General features: G+C 45.4%; 1 protein-coding gene across 1 annotated transcript in view; it reads right to left on the bottom strand.

The window, feature by feature from the left end:
- IFT57 (intraflagellar transport 57) overlaps positions 1 to 17,024 on the bottom strand; it is a 32,172-nt gene extending 15,148 nt beyond the window's left edge. Inside the window, exons 1-7 of the mRNA XM_019525778.1 lie at positions 16,828 to 17,024; positions 10,877 to 11,039; positions 9,700 to 9,818; positions 8,645 to 8,735; positions 5,170 to 5,238; positions 2,633 to 2,755; positions 223 to 294 (exon numbers count right to left, since the gene is read on the bottom strand). Coding sequence (XP_019381323.1) covers positions 223 to 294; positions 2,633 to 2,755; positions 5,170 to 5,238; positions 8,645 to 8,735; positions 9,700 to 9,818; positions 10,877 to 11,039; positions 16,828 to 17,009 — 819 coding nt within the window. The 5' untranslated portion in view covers positions 17,010 to 17,024. The remainder of the gene's footprint in view (positions 1 to 222; positions 295 to 2,632; positions 2,756 to 5,169; positions 5,239 to 8,644; positions 8,736 to 9,699; positions 9,819 to 10,876; positions 11,040 to 16,827) is intronic.
- Between the last annotated feature and the right edge of the window lie 1,810 nt (positions 17,025 to 18,834).

Genomic DNA, 18,834 nt, shown 5'->3' with positions numbered 1-18,834 from the left:
ACGACTGTGGGTACAGTTGAGGTCTTTGAATGTATCCCTATTTGTTACATTGTAAAGTGGGTTCCCTTTATGCGGATTCAAGTTATGTGCAGTTTTCCAGGAACATATGTACTGCAGAAAGCAAGGGAAACCTGTAATGGAGAGCTTAGCAGTCAATATATAATTAAAGAGGAGCTGAAATGCTAAGCGATCAATAGAGTATCCTGCAGGTACAAGGCATACCCTAGTTTCTTTTAAAGCAGATTCAATTCCATCTTTGTGTTGATGCATTTGATCTATGTGGATTCGCCAGTCCTAAAATACATAAAAAAGTCAAATTAAATTACTAAATTATACATTTAAATAATACTGTAAATGAAAAAGGATATACAAAGAGATGCCTACACGCAATCCTGTTCATATCTGGTGCTGTAAACTGTTGCCGTGTGCAGTTTTGCAGCTATATTCCTACTCTGAGGGCATTGCTTTATGGTGACATGATTTATCAAACTCATGAAGATCACACTGTGACATTTGAATTCAAAACCAAACACTGAACATCCTCACTGATGGGACTGAGGCCAGGATCTTTATAAAAGCACTTCTGATACAGAACACTTTGCTGGGGCTTCCAGGCACAAATATCGATTACTGCTTCATTAGTTGTGGTAGGTCTCAGGCAGAGAAAAAGCACACATAACACATCCAAAGATGCAGTAGCATTTGAATCATTAGCTCTCCCCATTCCTAGCCATATAAAGACAGAGAAAGGAAATGAGCAAGCAAGGCTACCCAGCTCCCTTATCTTGGAATGCAGGGAATAAATCTATATTACATTTGCTGGATTATATGCACATTATATTAGGATATAGGAAAAATACAATATATAATATTACTCTTCTCTAAAATTTCCCACACCATACCATGGCTGATTCTTGAAGGATGCTTAAACACATGCTTACCATTAAGCACAAGTATCACTTCCATGAGAACATTTACCTGCTTAAAATTAAGCATGTGCTTAAATGCCTCGCTGGACTGGAGCCTACATGTGGCAGGGAGAAAGAAGCACAGATCACAGGCCCAGCAGCTGTGAAGCATGTGCAGCCTGCTACCTGTAATCTGTTCAGGAATTAGGCAAAGGGTGGGTACAGAACGTCTATTTTGTGTCAGGGCAGGCAGTAAAGAACTGAAACTTGGCAGGAGACCTAAGGTTACAGGTTTGTCTTTTGTTGATTGGTGAAGGTTTGTGATGATTTGCTGGACTCTGTCGCTTAAAAACATACTTTAGATATGCACACACAATTCATTTTATAATGGGCTGTGTTAATAATCAGTTAACCTTCCCTGTATGGGCACACAACTTGGGAAATCATGCACAAGGTGATGTGTGGTGCTTTCTCTATGCTGTGTGAAAAAGGCCAGAACAGGAGGCAGACCTACTTCCAGTGCACTAAAGCAGTGTTGTACAACTTCCCTGAAGCTAGAGGCTGCAGGTGGTGTTGTTGTGTGGTCCCTGGGCTATATGCTGTAAGGGACATACTGAGGGCTGTGTCTATGGCACGCAACCTCCTGCAGCCCTGTAGGTGGCATGTGGTTCCTTATAACCCCGGCAGGTGGCATCTGGCCCCCCCACCCCAACCACATGGTCTGCACCAGCAGCATGTGGCCTCCTGGGGCCTCCTCCATCATGTGGCAGCAGGAGAGGCAGCCACTATGTCATACCCTTTCATTTACAATGTAGTATATGGAGCATGGAATTGAGATCAAGCATTCTAGTTTAGTTTCTCCCACTAACTGGCTTTAATAAAACTTCAACACAAAGCGTTAGCGTTAATTTCCCTATACTAGGGAGCCAACAACACACTGTCCTTGCTATTTAACCAAGAGACTAATTAACATGGTCCAAACTTAGGGTATGTCTACACAGAAATCAGTGTACTGCACATACCCAAACTACCTAGTTTGGGTTCTGGGAACCATTTAGCCATGGCAGCACAATGTGAATTAGCCCATGCTTAATTCCAGGTTTCCGTAGCTAAATGGTTTCTGGTACTTGAGCCACCCTATTTACAGCTAGATGAGGTATCCTGAACATTGCACTAGAGACTGCAATACAAATATGCTCTTGGAGTAGAAGTGCCCCCCAAGACCATATGCTGTGGGCTGTGCCAACAGCGCACAGCATCCGCTGCAGCCCTGCAGATCCGAATGAGGTCTTCCATGTGGTTGACCATAAAAAACACCCAAAAGAAGAGCCATGTGCTAAGCTATTATGTTTCTTTATGCTGTCCCAAGTAGATCTTTTTTTAGAAGCTAAATTAATGGTTTGATTTGAAAAGCGCTTTCCATATTTTAAAAAGCTTCCATTGCAAGTACATATCAGCAGTTCATTAAAGCGTTGTGCAATTAGTGCAGTGCTAATTATTATATAAATTAGAAGAAACATTAAAATAAGTAATTCTGCTACTGAGTTTTATTGCAGGGGCAAGCGAGTGAGAAAAGTTCAAATTCAGTAAAAAAATGCCTCACTGGAACCCATGTCATGTAAAAGATTGGGAGAAATAAAAACGGAAGATGATAAACTACAAACTGCTGATCTGACTCATTTAAGTCAAAGCATACCAACGCACAAATCCACCCCCTGGTTCACCTTATTGTCAGTTCTAATTGTAACTTTCAGCTGTGGAAGAACACGTTCCACTTCCAGGTTCCACTCTGCTGCATCTGTCGTGGACTCTAAAATCTCTTCTTGCTTTGTGGAGTTGTTCATGTCCTAAATGCACACATTTTTAGAGGGGGGAAAAAGTACAATTTCTAGGTGATCTAAGTTACAATGGATTAGCCTTAGATCAGTGCTGCTCAACCTCCAGTCCTCAGAGCCTTGGAATCTTGCTTGCGGGCTCCCCCTGGGTCAGGAATTTTGGCAGTGGGGGAGCAGTGGTAGTCAATACTGCCACTCCTCCCCACTGCCAAAATCCCAAGCCCCGTGCAAGGATCCCCACACATGGCCAGATCTGGGTGAGACCACATCCCCTTCCCTCCACACGGCTGGGTTGGGGCTGGGCTGCACTCCTTTATCCCCACAGGGCTGAGCCATGCCCCCTCCCACTGTACAGCTGGGGTTTGGGGGTGGGCCATGCCCCCTTCTCCCCTTGCAGAGCCGGGACACACCTCCGTCCCTCCATCTGGTCAAGCTGGGGTGGGCCATGCCCCCTCCCCTTCTTGTAGGGCTAGATTGGGGCTGGGTCACCACCTTCCCCTGCCACCAGGCTGGGTCAGGACAGAGCCAAGCCACCTTTCCCCATGCAGCTGAAGTGGGGCTGGGTTGCCCCTGGCCCCAATTCATACAGCCGGATTGGGCCCTGCTGTGCAAAACCAAGGCCCCTGATTGGGTCCACTGCCTAGACGAAGCCTGCAGAAGGACCAAGCACTGCCCATCAAGACCTGAAGACAAAAAGTTGGAGCACTGCTGCCTTACAGCATAGAAAAAAAATGGAAAAAATATTAGATTTTAGTCTTCTGAAGCATTATTTAATCTATATTACTTTATGATTCATTCCTTCTTTTTCTGACTCTACGGTTGCTTGCAGATATGAAAACAAACAAACTGCCCCCCACCCCCCACAGTCCCCTCACACCCACAAACTCAGTGTGCTCCCATGCCAATACCAGCACATGCCCAGAAGAGGCATAGTGTTATTTCGACCCAGCTCTGCAGCATCTGTATAGATTGGGCGCTTTAGTGGGGTTTTTTGGGCCTTTTTATCTAATAGCTGACTGAATCAGCTATTAGATAAAACCACCAAAGAGCCCCGCTGAAGCACCCGATCTATACAGATGTTGCAGAGCTGGATTGAACTAACAGGCTGCTTCTTCAGGTAAAGCGTGTGGCTTTTTTTCACATTTGCAAGCAGCTTATGAGTAAGAGGAATTAGAACATCTTTTCAGATTGTATTAACTATAGAAAATGAGTTAATAATACATATTCCAGATAAAATAAGAGCCAGAACACTATTTGAGCCACAATCTAAAAAAACCCAAACAAATAAATAATGTGTATTTTCCATGTTCAATTTTGCAAGCTGATTCTTCAGTTTTCCAGCAGCAACAGTTTAGAAACCAGGTGCATTTGCTTTTTTTAAGTTTCTCTCTCAACTTTTCAAGTTTAGATTGTATTACTGCCTTTATCCAAATACAAAACAACCCCCCAATAATTAGATTCTATAGCTCAAAAATTGTAAGTCTGTTATAATTTTTGAGTTATAAAACCTAATTATGGGGGGTCATCTTAAATTTGCCCTCCCCCCACTCCCCATCTCTGACTCCCATAGCTGAGAAAGCAGGGGCTGGGGCATAAGTGACAAGGAAAGCAGCAGCAGGGGAGGCAAGTGGCCTGACCTCCCCTTATCCCACCCTGATGCCTGTACCCCCCTTAACACCTATCCCCCTTCTCCCTGTCCCCTCTGTCATTTGCCTCCTTCCCCCGACCACTTGACCCCACCACTCCTGTCGCTTACCCTATGCAGCTGCTCTGGTTTCAGCCATAACCCCAACCAGATAGGAGTAGCTCTGGCCACAGCCCCAGCCCTGGGTCAGGGCTGGGGGTGGGGCTACAGTTGCTCCCCTGCCACTGTGCAGTCTCCCCAATGCCACACACTCTGGTCTCCCCAGCCCCTAAACTGCATGGGCTCTCCTGTGCTCTGCGTACCCCATCCCACACTGTGCTCTCTCTCCTGTGCTCCACCTCCCTGCATCACATGATCTCCCCTGTTCTCCCACCCCCATGCTGTGCTCTCCCCCACTCCCTCACTCCCTTGAGCTCTCCCCACTGCACAGACCCACTATCATACCAGCCACCTCAAGCTGCCCTGGCCCTGGCCCTGGCCCTGGCCCTGGCCCTGGCCCAGCAGCCATCTGCCCCATGCCAGTACTCAAATCCAAGATGAGGCTTTTCTTCCTGTGTCAAATGCGAGAAACAACCCTCATCTTGGATTTGAGTAAATATGATATGCTTATCAGGCTAAAGTGATAGCCTTTGCTCATGACAACTGTTTTATTAAAACAGTGTAAACAGGTTTATGACAACTGTTTGATTAAAACAGTGTAAACAGGTTCCTTTTTAAGCCGTAGAGATTTCCAACTGTTATTAAAATGCTGGCAGGCAAACAAAAACAACACAAAACTTACCGATTTATAAGTTTGTGTCTTCAGAGCAATCAGATCAATAAAGTTCTCTTCACCATCTGACTCTTCTTCCTTAAAAGGGAAGGGCATGGGTATGTACTTAGTAAATATTGAATTCCTTTTCTTTCAAAAACCATGATGCTTTCCACCCCTTTAAAACACAGCACAACATGCAATATTTCCCACGTTTTGAAAAACCACAATTTGGCATTTACTGAAACTCAGCTCTTGTGTAGCATGCTTCTTATGAAGAATGAAACTTTGACTAGGATTTTCATTACAGCTATTGGAAGGTAGACACTGAAAACTAGGTTTTCCATTTGAAAACAATCACAACTCTCTGTTTTTCCCAATTACATTCTGGATGATAAATGATGTGGCACATTCTATTAACAGCTGCAAGGCAGAGAGGCCAACAATTAAATTACTACAGCTTGACTGGGTTCACACCAGTGGCAAATGTGATTCTTATCCACAACCCAGCTACCACTGGCTCTGTTGCAAACTACTCCACTCAGGGACTGTCTTTTTGCTATCTGCTTATACAGTGCCTAGCACAACGGGGCCCTCCTCTACCACAATGCAAGCAACGGAAGTTCTGGGAAGCACAGACTCATTGCAGGAAGGTGGTCAGGTTTTATATTCACTGGATTATGTCCAGCCAGGTCCTCGGGGGTTTTAGACCCTTTTTGCCTATTGAAAGAAATAAAACAAGCAAACAAAAATGAAAGGAAGGCAGCATATGTCTAAAACTGAATTACTATTTTTAAAAAAATAAATCAATAAGTAGCCTTAAATCCCTGAATTAGTCAAATCAACAAATAATCAATCCTTATAAATCCAAAAAGGCACTGAAGGAAGTGTCTCTCTGCTTAGTTATAAATGCCAGGTAATGTTGTACTAACACAAGTTAGAGCACATAGTTTATTTTAGTGTGGAACCTTGCAGCCAATGGCTGTGAAGATTGCCACAGACTATAGATTGTGCATTCTGAATAGCTTTAATAGGGCTGTATTTAAGGTTGCTTAAACTAGAAGAAAGTTGGTTTGCTGGCATTTTTTCTGTGTGAACTTTAAGTTCAGAGTCACTCATAGCTACAACCAGCACAGTCTGTAAATCAATGTTTTCTCTTTCTCGCTCTAAAACCTGGTCATAGTTCTCGGGAACATGAGCCTTCTCACAATGTGAGCAAATGACACATACACCAATGTACTCTGCCGTTACACTGGTGTAAGTGTGGCATGAATGCACAATGTACAGCTCCACGCCGTACACCTTATCTTCTCCAAAATACAAAGTTACCCCTTGCAGTCAGAAGTAATTATACCCCAGTATAAGTCACCCATTTATTCACCGTATAGCAAGTACAGGTAGGCTCAATTTCACCTTGGGGTAGCTGCTTGCTCAATGCTATAGGTCAGGGGTTCTCAAAGTTTTTAGCTGTGGCCTGGCAAACCGCAGCCCGGAGTGGCCACGGTCTTGCAAACCGCAGCCCAGCAGTCACAGCTGACTGCAGCCAGAATTTCTGGTCAGAAGACATGTAAGAATACTCCCATCCCCGGGCAGGCAGGTGGGCCAAATCCTGTGCTGCTGCGGGCCCTGTGGAAAGAACTGTGACCTCTCTTCCCGGCTCTGGGTGATAAATGATGTGGTCCATGGTGACTTCCAGTCCAGCAGCCAACCATGCTGCAGACTGGCAGCCGACCCGCCATGGCCCGGCATGGGGCCGCAGCCCAGGGATTGAGTACCCCTGCTATAGGTTATTACTGGCGCTCACTTCCTGTAGATGGCTATATACTTTGAGGAAATGGTCATCTTCCAACTATGGACATTGATGTAACTTACAGCAGCAAACATACCAATGTAAGTCACACCAGTCCGAGCATGTGACATGTCTGCCACCTTCAGGCACATTGTTGACCCAAAAGGAGCGGCTTCTCAGCTTTACCTTTGATTCCTAGGATTTACGATTTTCACTTTTTCTGTCTGAGAGTACTTCCCTCCAAAGGTCTTAGGACAGATCAGGAGGAAAGTGAACTTACGACTGACTTAGGTCAGGGTGTCAAACTCACCTGGCTCCCTGGACTGGATGAATGGCATGGGGCCCTCCACAGGCTGGATCAGGCCCACAGAACCTCAGCACCCACTTGCCTGATGCAGCACAGGCAGCACCTATCTAGACCAGTCTAGGACACCAGCCCAAGAGAGTACCACGGGCAGCATAGCCTGGAACTCAACCCAAGTGAACATCCCAGTGCGCAGGCAGTGCCACTGGTGGCACAGCCCAGGATCCAGCCCAAGTGAGTACTGTGGGTGGCACACATTCTAGGTACTGCATGCTTCGATAGTTTGGCACAGCAAAAGGATAGCACTGAGGGCTGAATTATGAGGCTCTGTGGGCTGGATCTAACCTGCAGGCTGGATGTTTGACACCCGACTTAGCTCACCTTTATCATTCCTCCCACTGGGGCCCAAAACTGGTCACTTATAAGTCTAGGGCCTGGAGTACAGTGACCAGTTTTGGGCGACTCACTTCACTTTAAAAAAAGATGTGAACAAATTAAAAGCAATCCAGCTGTGAGTGACAAAAATTAAAAGAGGCTTGCAAAGCATGACTTATGAGAACAGTCTGAAAGGACTAGAACTGTTTAGTCTGGAAAAGAAAAGACTGAGGGGGGGGGTTTGAGACCAGGCTTTTAATATCTGAAGGGCAATTATAAATAAAATGGTGACTGATCTTTCTCTGTGGCTGTAAATTCTAGGCTTTAGTTTGGAGAAGGGAAGACTGAGGGAGAATTTGATAACACTCTTCAAATACCCTAGAAGATGGAGATAGACTATTCTCTATGGCCACAGGGGATAGGACACAGAACAATGGTCTTAAATTGCAGAAAGGAAAATGACCTTTCTCCTTATGAGGATGGTTAACTATCACACCAGGTTATTCAGCGAGGCTGTGGAATTACCATCCCTGGACATTTTTAAGATCAGGTTGGACAAACACTTGACTAGGATGTTTTAGGCAGGGGTGATCCTGGTTTAAGCAGCAGGGGTTGGACCAAATGACTTCCTGAGGTCCCTTCCAAATCTACTATTCTATGTTTCTATGAGGCACGTAGGATTGGGTTCTGTAGTAGGTAAGTCCTGTGAAGGTTTTGTTTGTTTGTTTATTTGGTTGTTTTTTTTACAGTCACAGGCCACCTCCTGATGGCTCTTCTCAAAGCATGAAAACCATACAATCATTTATACTCTCTAAAATACATGTAATAACAGAAGCCCTTCCCCAAAGACTTTACAATCTGAACTAAAACAAGAAAGTAACAGTAAAGAGAAGCTAACACAGTGAAAAGCAGGAGAAAATGGGGAGGAGACCAGCAGAAAAAAAACATATTAGAAAAAAACAAATTACTTGGGTCACAAAGAAAAAGCTCAGAATTGATCAATATTGGTATAATCAGAAACAATCACTAACACCTACTGCAATATCCTCCTCCAGCTTATTAAGTGTCAATTCTGCATCATCTTCTGCTATTGCTTCTTCTTCCAGCTCTTCCATTGGGTATGCTGGTCTGAAACAAGGTACACCGTATATGTTCACAGAGCATTACAGAATTCATGAACAGCAAATGACTACCATGTGATAAATGTCCTCCGGAGGAGCTATCAGCAAACAAACATTTGTACAAGATGCAGAGATGATGCTGACTAGAGCCAATGACAGAGCAAGCACAGGAAATTAATATTTTGCACACACAAAATGCTAGTCCTGACATGAAAAAAATTAGCCATTTTAGATTATTCCTGAAAGCAAGGATTAAATACTATGCCAAATGGTGTGGTGTGTCTTTGCTGTGAAAGCACCCAGGGATTAAGGTCGACAGGGTTTCTCATTGCTGACTAACCTTACAAATGATTGAGTCCCTACAGATTAATTTTGTCTGATGGACACAATTTTAGTAGTAAACAAACAATATGGTACATACAATTCATTTCCTTTGTACTATTTCAGAGCCCAACTAAACAAACACACACATTTTTCCTGCAAGTTCTTCTTCATCCACTTTTCTCCTCCAGTTTTCCCTCACAGGACTGTTTTCCATTACAAGGTTTAAATTTCCTATTTGCACCAAGATACCAAAGGGAGAATACTTCCACTGGAATGTGTTAGTACTGAGAGGGTCTGATAGGACATTGATTTATGTATTAGTATCCAGTGGTTTGACTGGTAAATGATTGTGCTATAGCAGAAAATAAACAAAAGGAAACAAGCAAATCCAGTTAATCAAGAAGGAAAAATAATGCCCCAAACTGATTCCTGGTATCATTTCACTGAACTGTGTGGTAATGCATTAGGAATTAACTTGTCTTGCTGTTCCTAACCATAGTGAATTCATCATTTAAGTGTAATGAAGCAGTAAACAAAATATTTCACATTTTATTTACAGCTATGTCTGTATACAATAGGGTGGGCATCCTGTATGACTAGCATTTGAAAACAAGGTCTACAGAAAGATTTGTACAAGTATACTGTACCTTTTCCAGCTAAAGCCAGTATATTTCAAGGCTTCTTCAGCTAAACAGTCAAGGACATAACAAGCTTGTTCTCCAGAACCTGCCTTTAATTTTGAAGGAGGAAAATCCACTGACCTCCCCTAAAACAAAGTGATATAATATTAACTGCTGCCCATTGATCACACTTTCTTTCAGAGAGGTAACAGCATTTTCTTCACTAACACCAGAGGGTTCACAGCACATGAAAATCCTGGAAACTGTTATCCATATTTTAGTTCTAACATTTCCAGTCATGTAAGGAGGATGGAAAAAACCAAAAATGGCAGATGAGAGATGAAGGTCCAGGAAGGGCCACTGAAAGGGTAGCTATAGTAGGAAGAGAGAGAGAATAAAGAGGACTGAGGGAAGAGAATGGCCAAGAAAAGACAAAGAGAAAATGATAAGGTACAAACAGTTGAAGCAGAAAATCAGGCATGGCATGAGAAATAGTGTCTGTTCACTGCTGATTCATTTGTTCCTGGTAATATTTGTATGTTACACAGAGAAAACAGATGTGCATCTTGTAACTTTATGGAAAGTCACTGCTTTATGGAAAGGCCTCCCTAGCACTCCAAAGAGATGCTCCTTTCTTAGTCTTCCACAGGACGGCACCTTACACGTTACAATGAAGTAACAGTTTATGCCTTTTATTTCTTAATAAAAAAATTAATTCAAAATACAGAGCCAATGCCAAGTCATTCACAATACTAGAAATGTTATTGTTGTCTTGAATGGCAGTGGGAATATTAGCATTTGTACAGGATTAAAAAAAAATCTTTAATTTGTATATAGCAGAGTATTTCCAAAATGTCACTTGCATTTCAGTTAGTACTGATTTAATCCATTTCACAGAAAGTATACTAAGCTTTAGAATGGGTAATGATAATAGAGGTGAAGAGGTAACATACTATACAATGAAACCATTTTTTGCAGTTCCCTAAAGAGAATTAGTAAAAACAATCTTTATAAGATTCTCGTTATCTTTCATGGTAGGAAACTTAAGCGATAAAAGGAGGAAAAAAGTCAAACCCTTGGAAATGTGCTGAGATAAAAAAGGAAATGTGATTATGGAGATAAAAGCAGCAATTACTGTCATCTCAGAAGTTTATATGCATGCCCAAAGCACCTTTAGGAAGACAAAAATATGTTCAGCACTTACAAACGATCGCAGCGCTGAGAGTATGCTTGATATTGTTGCATTGGGGTCATCATATTCTTGTGGCTGCTCGAAGGGATGTCCTGCTTTAGTAATCAGCCATGCAGCAAGCACACAAAACATATAGAACTGCTCACCAGGGTTTGTAGGCAATGCGAAGTAATGCCTGGTCAAAATAGGGGAAACATCATTCTCTGACCTCTCCACTAGAGGGCAACACAGTATAGGCAGGCTCCTCTTAACAAGTCCCTTAAAATGCTCATTCTCTCAAAGTAGCTTCACAATATTCAGCCATGAGCTAATACAAAAGCTTTGAACCAAAGCTCATAGCAGCTGTGTAACTTGTGGTGGGCCACTGGGGCACAAGCCCCAGGCACTAAGTTAAAGGGAGTGCCAGGGAAGCAGGTGGGGATCAGGGTCAGCTCAGCGCCACCAAATTCCATGTTGCCACACTCTGTTGGCACAGTGACTTGCACAGTGCTACTGGCGTTTGCAACCTGGGAGCAAATCTTATCAGCTACACCTCTGGCTCACGCTATCTATGGAATACATGAATATAGGGTGAATCCATACAGACCTAAAATTACTACATATAATTAATGTCTCCTGCAGAGTGAATGATAAAGACCAGATCATATGAGGAGAGGCTGAAAGACTTGGGACTGCTCAGTCTGGAGAAGGGAAGACTCAGAGAGGACTTGGTGGGAGCCTATAAGTATATCAGGGGTGTATATCAGGGCTTGGGCAAGAGCATCTATTCACGAAAGCCCCCCAGGGAGGACAAAAAATAATGGGCACAAATTGATTGAAGATCACTTCAGGCTAGACATAAGGAAAAACTTTAAAAGTCAAGTGCCCAGGGTTTAGAACAGGCTCCCCCTAAAGGTGGTAGTTATTTCCCCTGGTGATCTTCAAAAAGTGTCTTGATGCCCATCTTGCTGGGATCATCTCATCCCAGCAGTCTTTCCTGCCCAAGTGCAGGGGGGCTGGACCTGATCATCTGTAAAGTCCCTTCCAGCCCCTTACAACGATGAAACTATGAAACGATGAGCCAACAAGTGCAGTATGGTAATATAAACCAGTGCTGTATAACTGGTGGCCTATAGGCCACATGTGGCCCAAGAACCCCTGCAGTCTCCTCTCCCACAGTTGCACCAGGTGGAGGGCCCATGTCAGGGGAGGGGGTGAGAATCACAGAGGCCCACACTTGTAGCATATGACTGGCACAGTGTACTACCCAGGGGCTGCTGGGAAGTTAGACAGCCCTGACATAAAATGTGGTGTTGGAGCTTCTAGGAACTAATCAGACTTGGACTCTCAGCCCCTCGCTGATGCAGTTTAGTTATCAGCAGCTGGGTTAGCTTATCCAAACTGAACCTAGTCACTCTTCTAAGTCACCCTAAGGCTCCTAAAAGATATGAGGCTCATTCTGTTTCCAGTGACTTCCATTTTGAATGTAGCACCAGGCCCTACAATGCCAAAACATCATCGAGTAGTGAGGGAGCTGTGCAATAATTGAAACTAATTAAAATGCCATCTAAACTGCGTAACACCTGTAACATTTTTAAAGCAGTAAAAAATGAGTTAGGCATTCCATCTGCAACACTGCATTACTTCCAAGTATCCAGGACTTCTTTCATTTAAAGTATACATTTCTGATATAGAAGTTATTTGTCATTACAAAATTTACATTGAAAACCTACACTTAACACAGTGTATCAAAACTTATACACAACACATTGAAATTTATACAAAACACATTGAAACAGTAAATACGCTGGACATAGAACAATATTAAAGGGAACTATAAGGGGAAAAAAACTCAGATACCCCCCTCTGTGGTAGCAGTCAAATGGAAAATAAAAATAACTATAAGTTCTAATAAATGGCTGTACATAAAGGCTAATAATAATAATAATGTTATAGGAAAAATAAGCAAAGAAAGTATCACTATCAATGCATTTCCACACATAATAAAAAAAATCTGGCAGGGAACCTATTTCAGATTGTATACAGAAGCCCATTAAGGTGACATACCAAATGGTAAGTAATTTTTAAATCCTACATTCCTCTCAAAGATACCTAAAGGGACTTTACAGATGTGTAAAAAAAGCTTATTAAAAGATAAAATGCAAGACATTCAAAAAGATATACAGTCCCTGGTATCAATCTTGCAAACATATACTCCCACAATTAACCCCTTGAATTCTTACTGAATTCAAACAGGTTACTTTTGGTGAAGTTACCCACATGCAGAAGCCTTAGCACATTCAGGGCCTTAGTATGTTATAACCATATCAAACCCAACATCATCCTTGTACCAAAAAAAGGGCCCTGAATATTTCTGCAACTTCCCTTGTTAGAGGCTTTAAAGTATTTTGAAAGGCCCTTTATTATGAAAATGTGCCTATACAGATGGCACAAGGGTATGGGGTGGTCTTTTTTCTTGGACCAACTGTATAGTTGGCAGAGATGTTAGACAAGGTTTGGGGGGGAAAAAAACCAGAGGGATCCAAAGAAGGCTATTTTATACCCTAAAACAAGTCTAACATCTCTTTCAACCACAAAGTTGATCCAATAAAAATAGCATTAAAAAACCCTTGCTTCTCAAATATTTCCTGGACTATCAGGGCAGCACCAACGCTCTAAGCCTATACAGGCAACAGCCCTCCTGGCCTCTCTACAGAGATTTATTTCTGGATGCAGATTAGACAGGTCATTTTTCAAGGGTGGCCAAAATGTAACTGATGGGCCAACAGTAACCTAAGGAGTTTATAAATATTCAGCTCCACTCAAGTAAAACTAAAACTCTTCAATAATGTGCCTATTTAAAAGATCCTGGGGTAGAATTTAAGCTGGCAGAAAGGCATTTGACCAGGACTATCCAGGCCTGTCTTAATGGGGATTTTTACTCCAACTTCATCACTACCGTATTTGCGTGACACAGCAGTGGGAACCTGTCATGTGATGCAGCCAACACTAGTCTTTGGCTTTTCAGCAGCTGACAGCTGATCTTTTGACAGCCTGTCTACCTTCCCAGCAAGGGAAAGGGCAGGCTGTCAATGGCTGGGATCCCCTTGGAGTGTGGGAAACCAAGGAGCAGCCCTCTATCACCTCCTGACCAGAGAGCTTGTGACTCTAGCTCTCCAGTTAGGGAGTCTGGATTGTTTTCCTGGCCGTGGAAATTTTGGGACCTCAAACTGAACATCTGCCCATACTCTTTGGCTTTCATTCCTTTTCCTAGAGATAAAAAAAAAAGACTTTCCAAGCTTATGGTGTTGCTAGCTTCTGTAAGTCAACAGCACACCAGGGGCTGATTGGCTAGCATTGTGTCTGGCTGCCTTTAACTCCCCAGATCATATAACAAAGTACTACTTTATGTCTGGGATGACTGAGGCTTGCCTTTTGGGACAAGTCTGGAATAACCTAAATTCAGGCCTTGGGAGCTGTAGTGAGACATCCCAACCAGTTTGTCCTCAAGCCTATTATTATTATCATCATCATTATCATCAATATCAATAAGATGATGATAAAAATAAACATATTTTATACTCTAGGGGAAAGTTGCAATGTGACAAACCTCAGACTTTTGCAAGAAGCATGATGGTAAGTGACATCAAGAGCTGGGATTTGGTTTTTAAAAGTGATCTGTGAAATATTTTCCAAAACAGACTGCACTGATATTTTTTTAATCCTTTGGGGAGTAAAAAGAAAAGGTCTGGAAGGCTTGTTCAATCTATGCCTTTCTCTCCCTACCCCCCATCCCACTCTCTTCTTCCTTGAATATGACAACATCCACTGTATACTTTGACTGAATCAGAGAAGCATAAGCTTTCATGAACAAGAGCTCACTTCATCAGACACTATATAACTCATTCATCATAAAAACTAATGAAAGTGTATGCATCTCTGATTCAATTAAAGTGCATCTTCACCCTGCCTTCTGCCTGACTTCAGACTAATACCACTAACTTCCTCTCATTATCTGTTTTAACTTCCTTGATTTTTATGCAAAACATCTGAAGGTCTCTGTGTACACTAATCACTTCCATCTTAACTGATGAGGTCAGGGGTTTGAATCTTAAAACCAAAATCTCCACTGTAACAGGAATAGCCAGTTCCACTACTGGGAAAGGGCTGAAGGACAAGGAAAACCTGCAAGCCGTTTAAGAACAGGACTTTTGTAGCCTGGAGAGGCAAGGACTCAGAAATGGGAACCCAAGTCCAAGGAGGAACTAGGAGCTTAGATCCCCGAGACTAGCAGGGGAGAAGTGTTCAGTCTAGAGGCTGCAAGGCTGAGAAAGACTGGTACCCGCAACAATAAGCTGTACTGAGAAGGCAGCCACTAGAACAGAACTGCGAGTCCCTTGGGGATCCAGCTGTCTAGCAACAGGCTTCACAGAAGCTGCACTAGGCCAGGAGTAAGCTAAAGGCTGCAAATAGGTAGGGACACTGCTGAATGACAAGCAGCTGCCTCAGACTGCAGACTCACCTCTCACAGAGGCCCTAGGAGAGGGGTGGTCAAAATGCAGCCTGTGGGCCGGATTTGGCTTGTCAGGCCATTCTTTCCAGCCCGCAGGGCCCCTAAAAAATTTAGAAAATTAATATTTATCTGCCCCTGGCTGCCTGTCATATGGTCCTCAATAGCTTGCCAAAACTCAGTAAGTGGCCCTCAGCCCAAAATAATTGGCCATCCCTGCCCTAGGAGATAAAGAGAAACCCCTGCACCCAAGCTGAGCAGCAGAGATAAGCTGGCCAGTATATGAGCTTGCCTCCTGGGCAGAATGGGGCACCCTGGCCCTGACTGTTGAGGAACAAGGAACTCTGCTGCTTGATATGGGGAACCCAGAGTCACAAGGAAAGAAGCCACTAGAAGAGGCAGGGGAGCTGCTATATCAGGAGTGTGCCTGTGCCAGGTAACATTTTTGTTAAGGACTGTTACCCAGTGGGCCTTTGTGTTTCTGTTAGGAATCTGATAACGACCAGAGGACTAGGAGTGATTGTGAGGGTGTGTTTGAAGGCCACAAAGCAGAGTGCCCAGCATGCTGCGATCTTGACTTCGGCAAGGGACAATAGCCTGAAGCAGCATAGGCTGAGGCCATGGGGCCAAGAGCCAGAGCTGAGGGGCAGAGGCCAGGGAGGTTCAGGCCTATCTGAGAAATGTGGGCCTTATGCCCATGGGACAAGGGTTATCCCCCACTGCTAACAGAGGGGGCTACTGGGCATGCACCAGCTGAACCTGTGGGACAACTACAACGCAGAACGGGGACAGGAGCAAAAGCTGCTGTGCCAAATGAGCGGGCTGAGGGGGTCATACCAGCGAAGGTTACCAACTCTGTTTAAATCTATTCCAGGTTTCATAACACGATGTAATGACACGAATGGCTTCATGTCAGGAAGGCAAATGCAATGTTCCTATTACATTTTAAAAACCCACTGGACAACTGTAAAAATCAGATTCAACATTTAATAAATATTTATTTTAATGAATGCCCTGTCATTGACCTCCCAGGTGACTCTCAGCAGTCTCCTGGAGATTTAGATCTAATTTCTGGAGGCTCCAGGGCAGTCCTGGAGGGCTGGCAAACCTAGCACCAGCCAGTGCCCACTGGACTGTGAACAAGTTCAAGGAGCAAGTGCCTGCTGCCCAGTAAAATGCTGCCCAGAGAGGTGAACAGACTAGGGCCAGGGAGAGTGCTCAGGTGTGGCTGCCGGCCAGCTACTTTGGCCCCTGGGACACCTGTGGAAGGATCTAGGACTCCCCCCTCAGAGGCGGGGCGCTGGGCCGTAGCAAGCCACACCTCCGACCGTAAGTCACGCCCCACCCCGGCAGCAAGCCACGCCCCCTGCAGGTAGACCCCCCCCCGGGTGACGTCACAGGCGAGGAGGCATGTAGCCCCTGGTTAGCGCCCCCTCTGCCCCGCGCCGGCAGCGGCTTCCGGGTCAAGGGTCACCTGGAAAGGGGCCGCATGTTGTGGCGCCGCAGCGCCTCCTCCTCGTAGTCAAGCAGCTTCAGTTTCTCCAGCAGATCCTCCATCGTCACGAACATGTGATAGGCTGCGCCCGGGCCCCGCTCCACCGCCGCCTCCGCCCCCTCCCCGCCACGCCGCTCGCCGCCGCCGCCCTCCTCCGCCATCTCCAGCCTCCCCCTGCCCAGGGCCTCCAAGGCGCTGCTCCGACCCGGCCACCGCGCCGTCACCGCGGCAACGAGCTCCGCCAATCGCCTCTTTGCACAGCTCGTTTAGCTCCGCCCCCACGGGGAAGCAACCAATCACGCACTCCGTACACCATACTCTTGCACCAATCACCTCACAGCTCGCGGGCCCCGCTGGCTTGCGGGGGGCTGTTCCACTCCTCGCCCGCCCCCCGCGGAATTGGCACGCAGGCGGAGGACTGGGGCGCCGGAGCGCCAGAATGTCGAGTTCTGTTGTGACGTGTCGTGACGTCACCGCCATCCCGGGGCGCGCGCACGTTCAAGCATGTGCACCCATTCACACGCCCGTGCACGTTCACACGGATACGCACCCATAGTCACCCACGCACACGTGCACCCCCCACTCATACTCCCCACACAGATGCACCCCACTGTCACCCCCAAACACACACGCACTCCCATTGACGCCCCCGCACACACGCATTCCCTATTCACACACCCCTTACAGGTGCACCCCTATTCACCCCTCCATGCACGCACGCCCATTCACACATGCCCCCCCATTTACACACACCCTCGTTCCCACACGCAGAAGCGCACACCCATTCCCACACACGCAAACACGCACACCCATTCTCACATATACACTATTTATACACACACATTCCCCTATTCAAAGAGCCCCACTCAAACGCCTGTATACACGCCCGTTCACACGCACCTTTCCCACACTCGCACCCCCACTGAGCCTCATTCTCATTCATACACAAACACGTACACCTTCACACAAATACACACACCTATTCACACCCCTCATTCACACACGTCACCAGTCACACGCACTTCTCTCACGTACGGGCATCCAGCCACACAAAGCATGCACACACAAAACCACTCAAATACACGCACACCCATTCACACAAACGCACACCCATGTACACATTGAACCATTCACATGGATACCAACAAACGTGCACGTACACCCACTCACACCTGCGCCCATTCACACGCATGCACACGCATCCCCATTCCGTACATGCACACACAAACATGCACTCATATACATATGCATGCACACACATCCACACACATTCCCCATTCAAAAACAGGGAGGCCCATTCAGACACACACCAACAGCCATGCATACATACACACAAACATGCAGACCCATACATCTATTCACATCTCCCCATTCACACGCACACTCCCATTCACACCCATAAAACATTCACACACACTCAGACACACGCACCATTCACATGCGCACGTACTGCCATTCACACACACATACACAGGCACTCCCATTCACACACTTTTCACGCATGCACCTCCATGGACACACAAACCGTTCCCACAAACATGCACACGCACGCCCATCCTCGCATGCACCCCACAGACGCACACGCAAACGTGCCATCATGCCCCTGTATTCACACACGCACCCCCCCATTCACACCTCTTCCCCCCATCACAAGCCCGTGCGCCCCTTCACATACACAAACCACTCGCGCAGGCGCACACAAAACCACAAACACGTACGTTCATTCACGCATCCATTCACACGCGCGCGTGTACCCATTCACGCCCCCCAGTCACACAACACACGCGCGCGTGCACACCCGTTCCACCAGACCGAAACACGCTCATTGACGCCTTTTCACACCCCCCTCGCAGGCACCATTCGCACCCAAACACAACGGTACACACCCATTCACTCACACACACACACACACACACACACACACATACACACACACACACACACACACACACGTATATATAAAAGGAGTTACGTTTGTCTCATTCC

The sequence above is a fragment of the Gavialis gangeticus genome, unplaced genomic scaffold (genome assembly GCF_001723915.1).
Source record: "Gavialis gangeticus isolate Ggan-Ray unplaced genomic scaffold, GavGan_comp1, whole genome shotgun sequence".
Classification (NCBI taxonomy): domain Eukaryota; kingdom Metazoa; phylum Chordata; order Crocodylia; family Gavialidae; genus Gavialis; species Gavialis gangeticus.
This window is presented reverse-complemented; position numbering and strand designations above follow the sequence as displayed.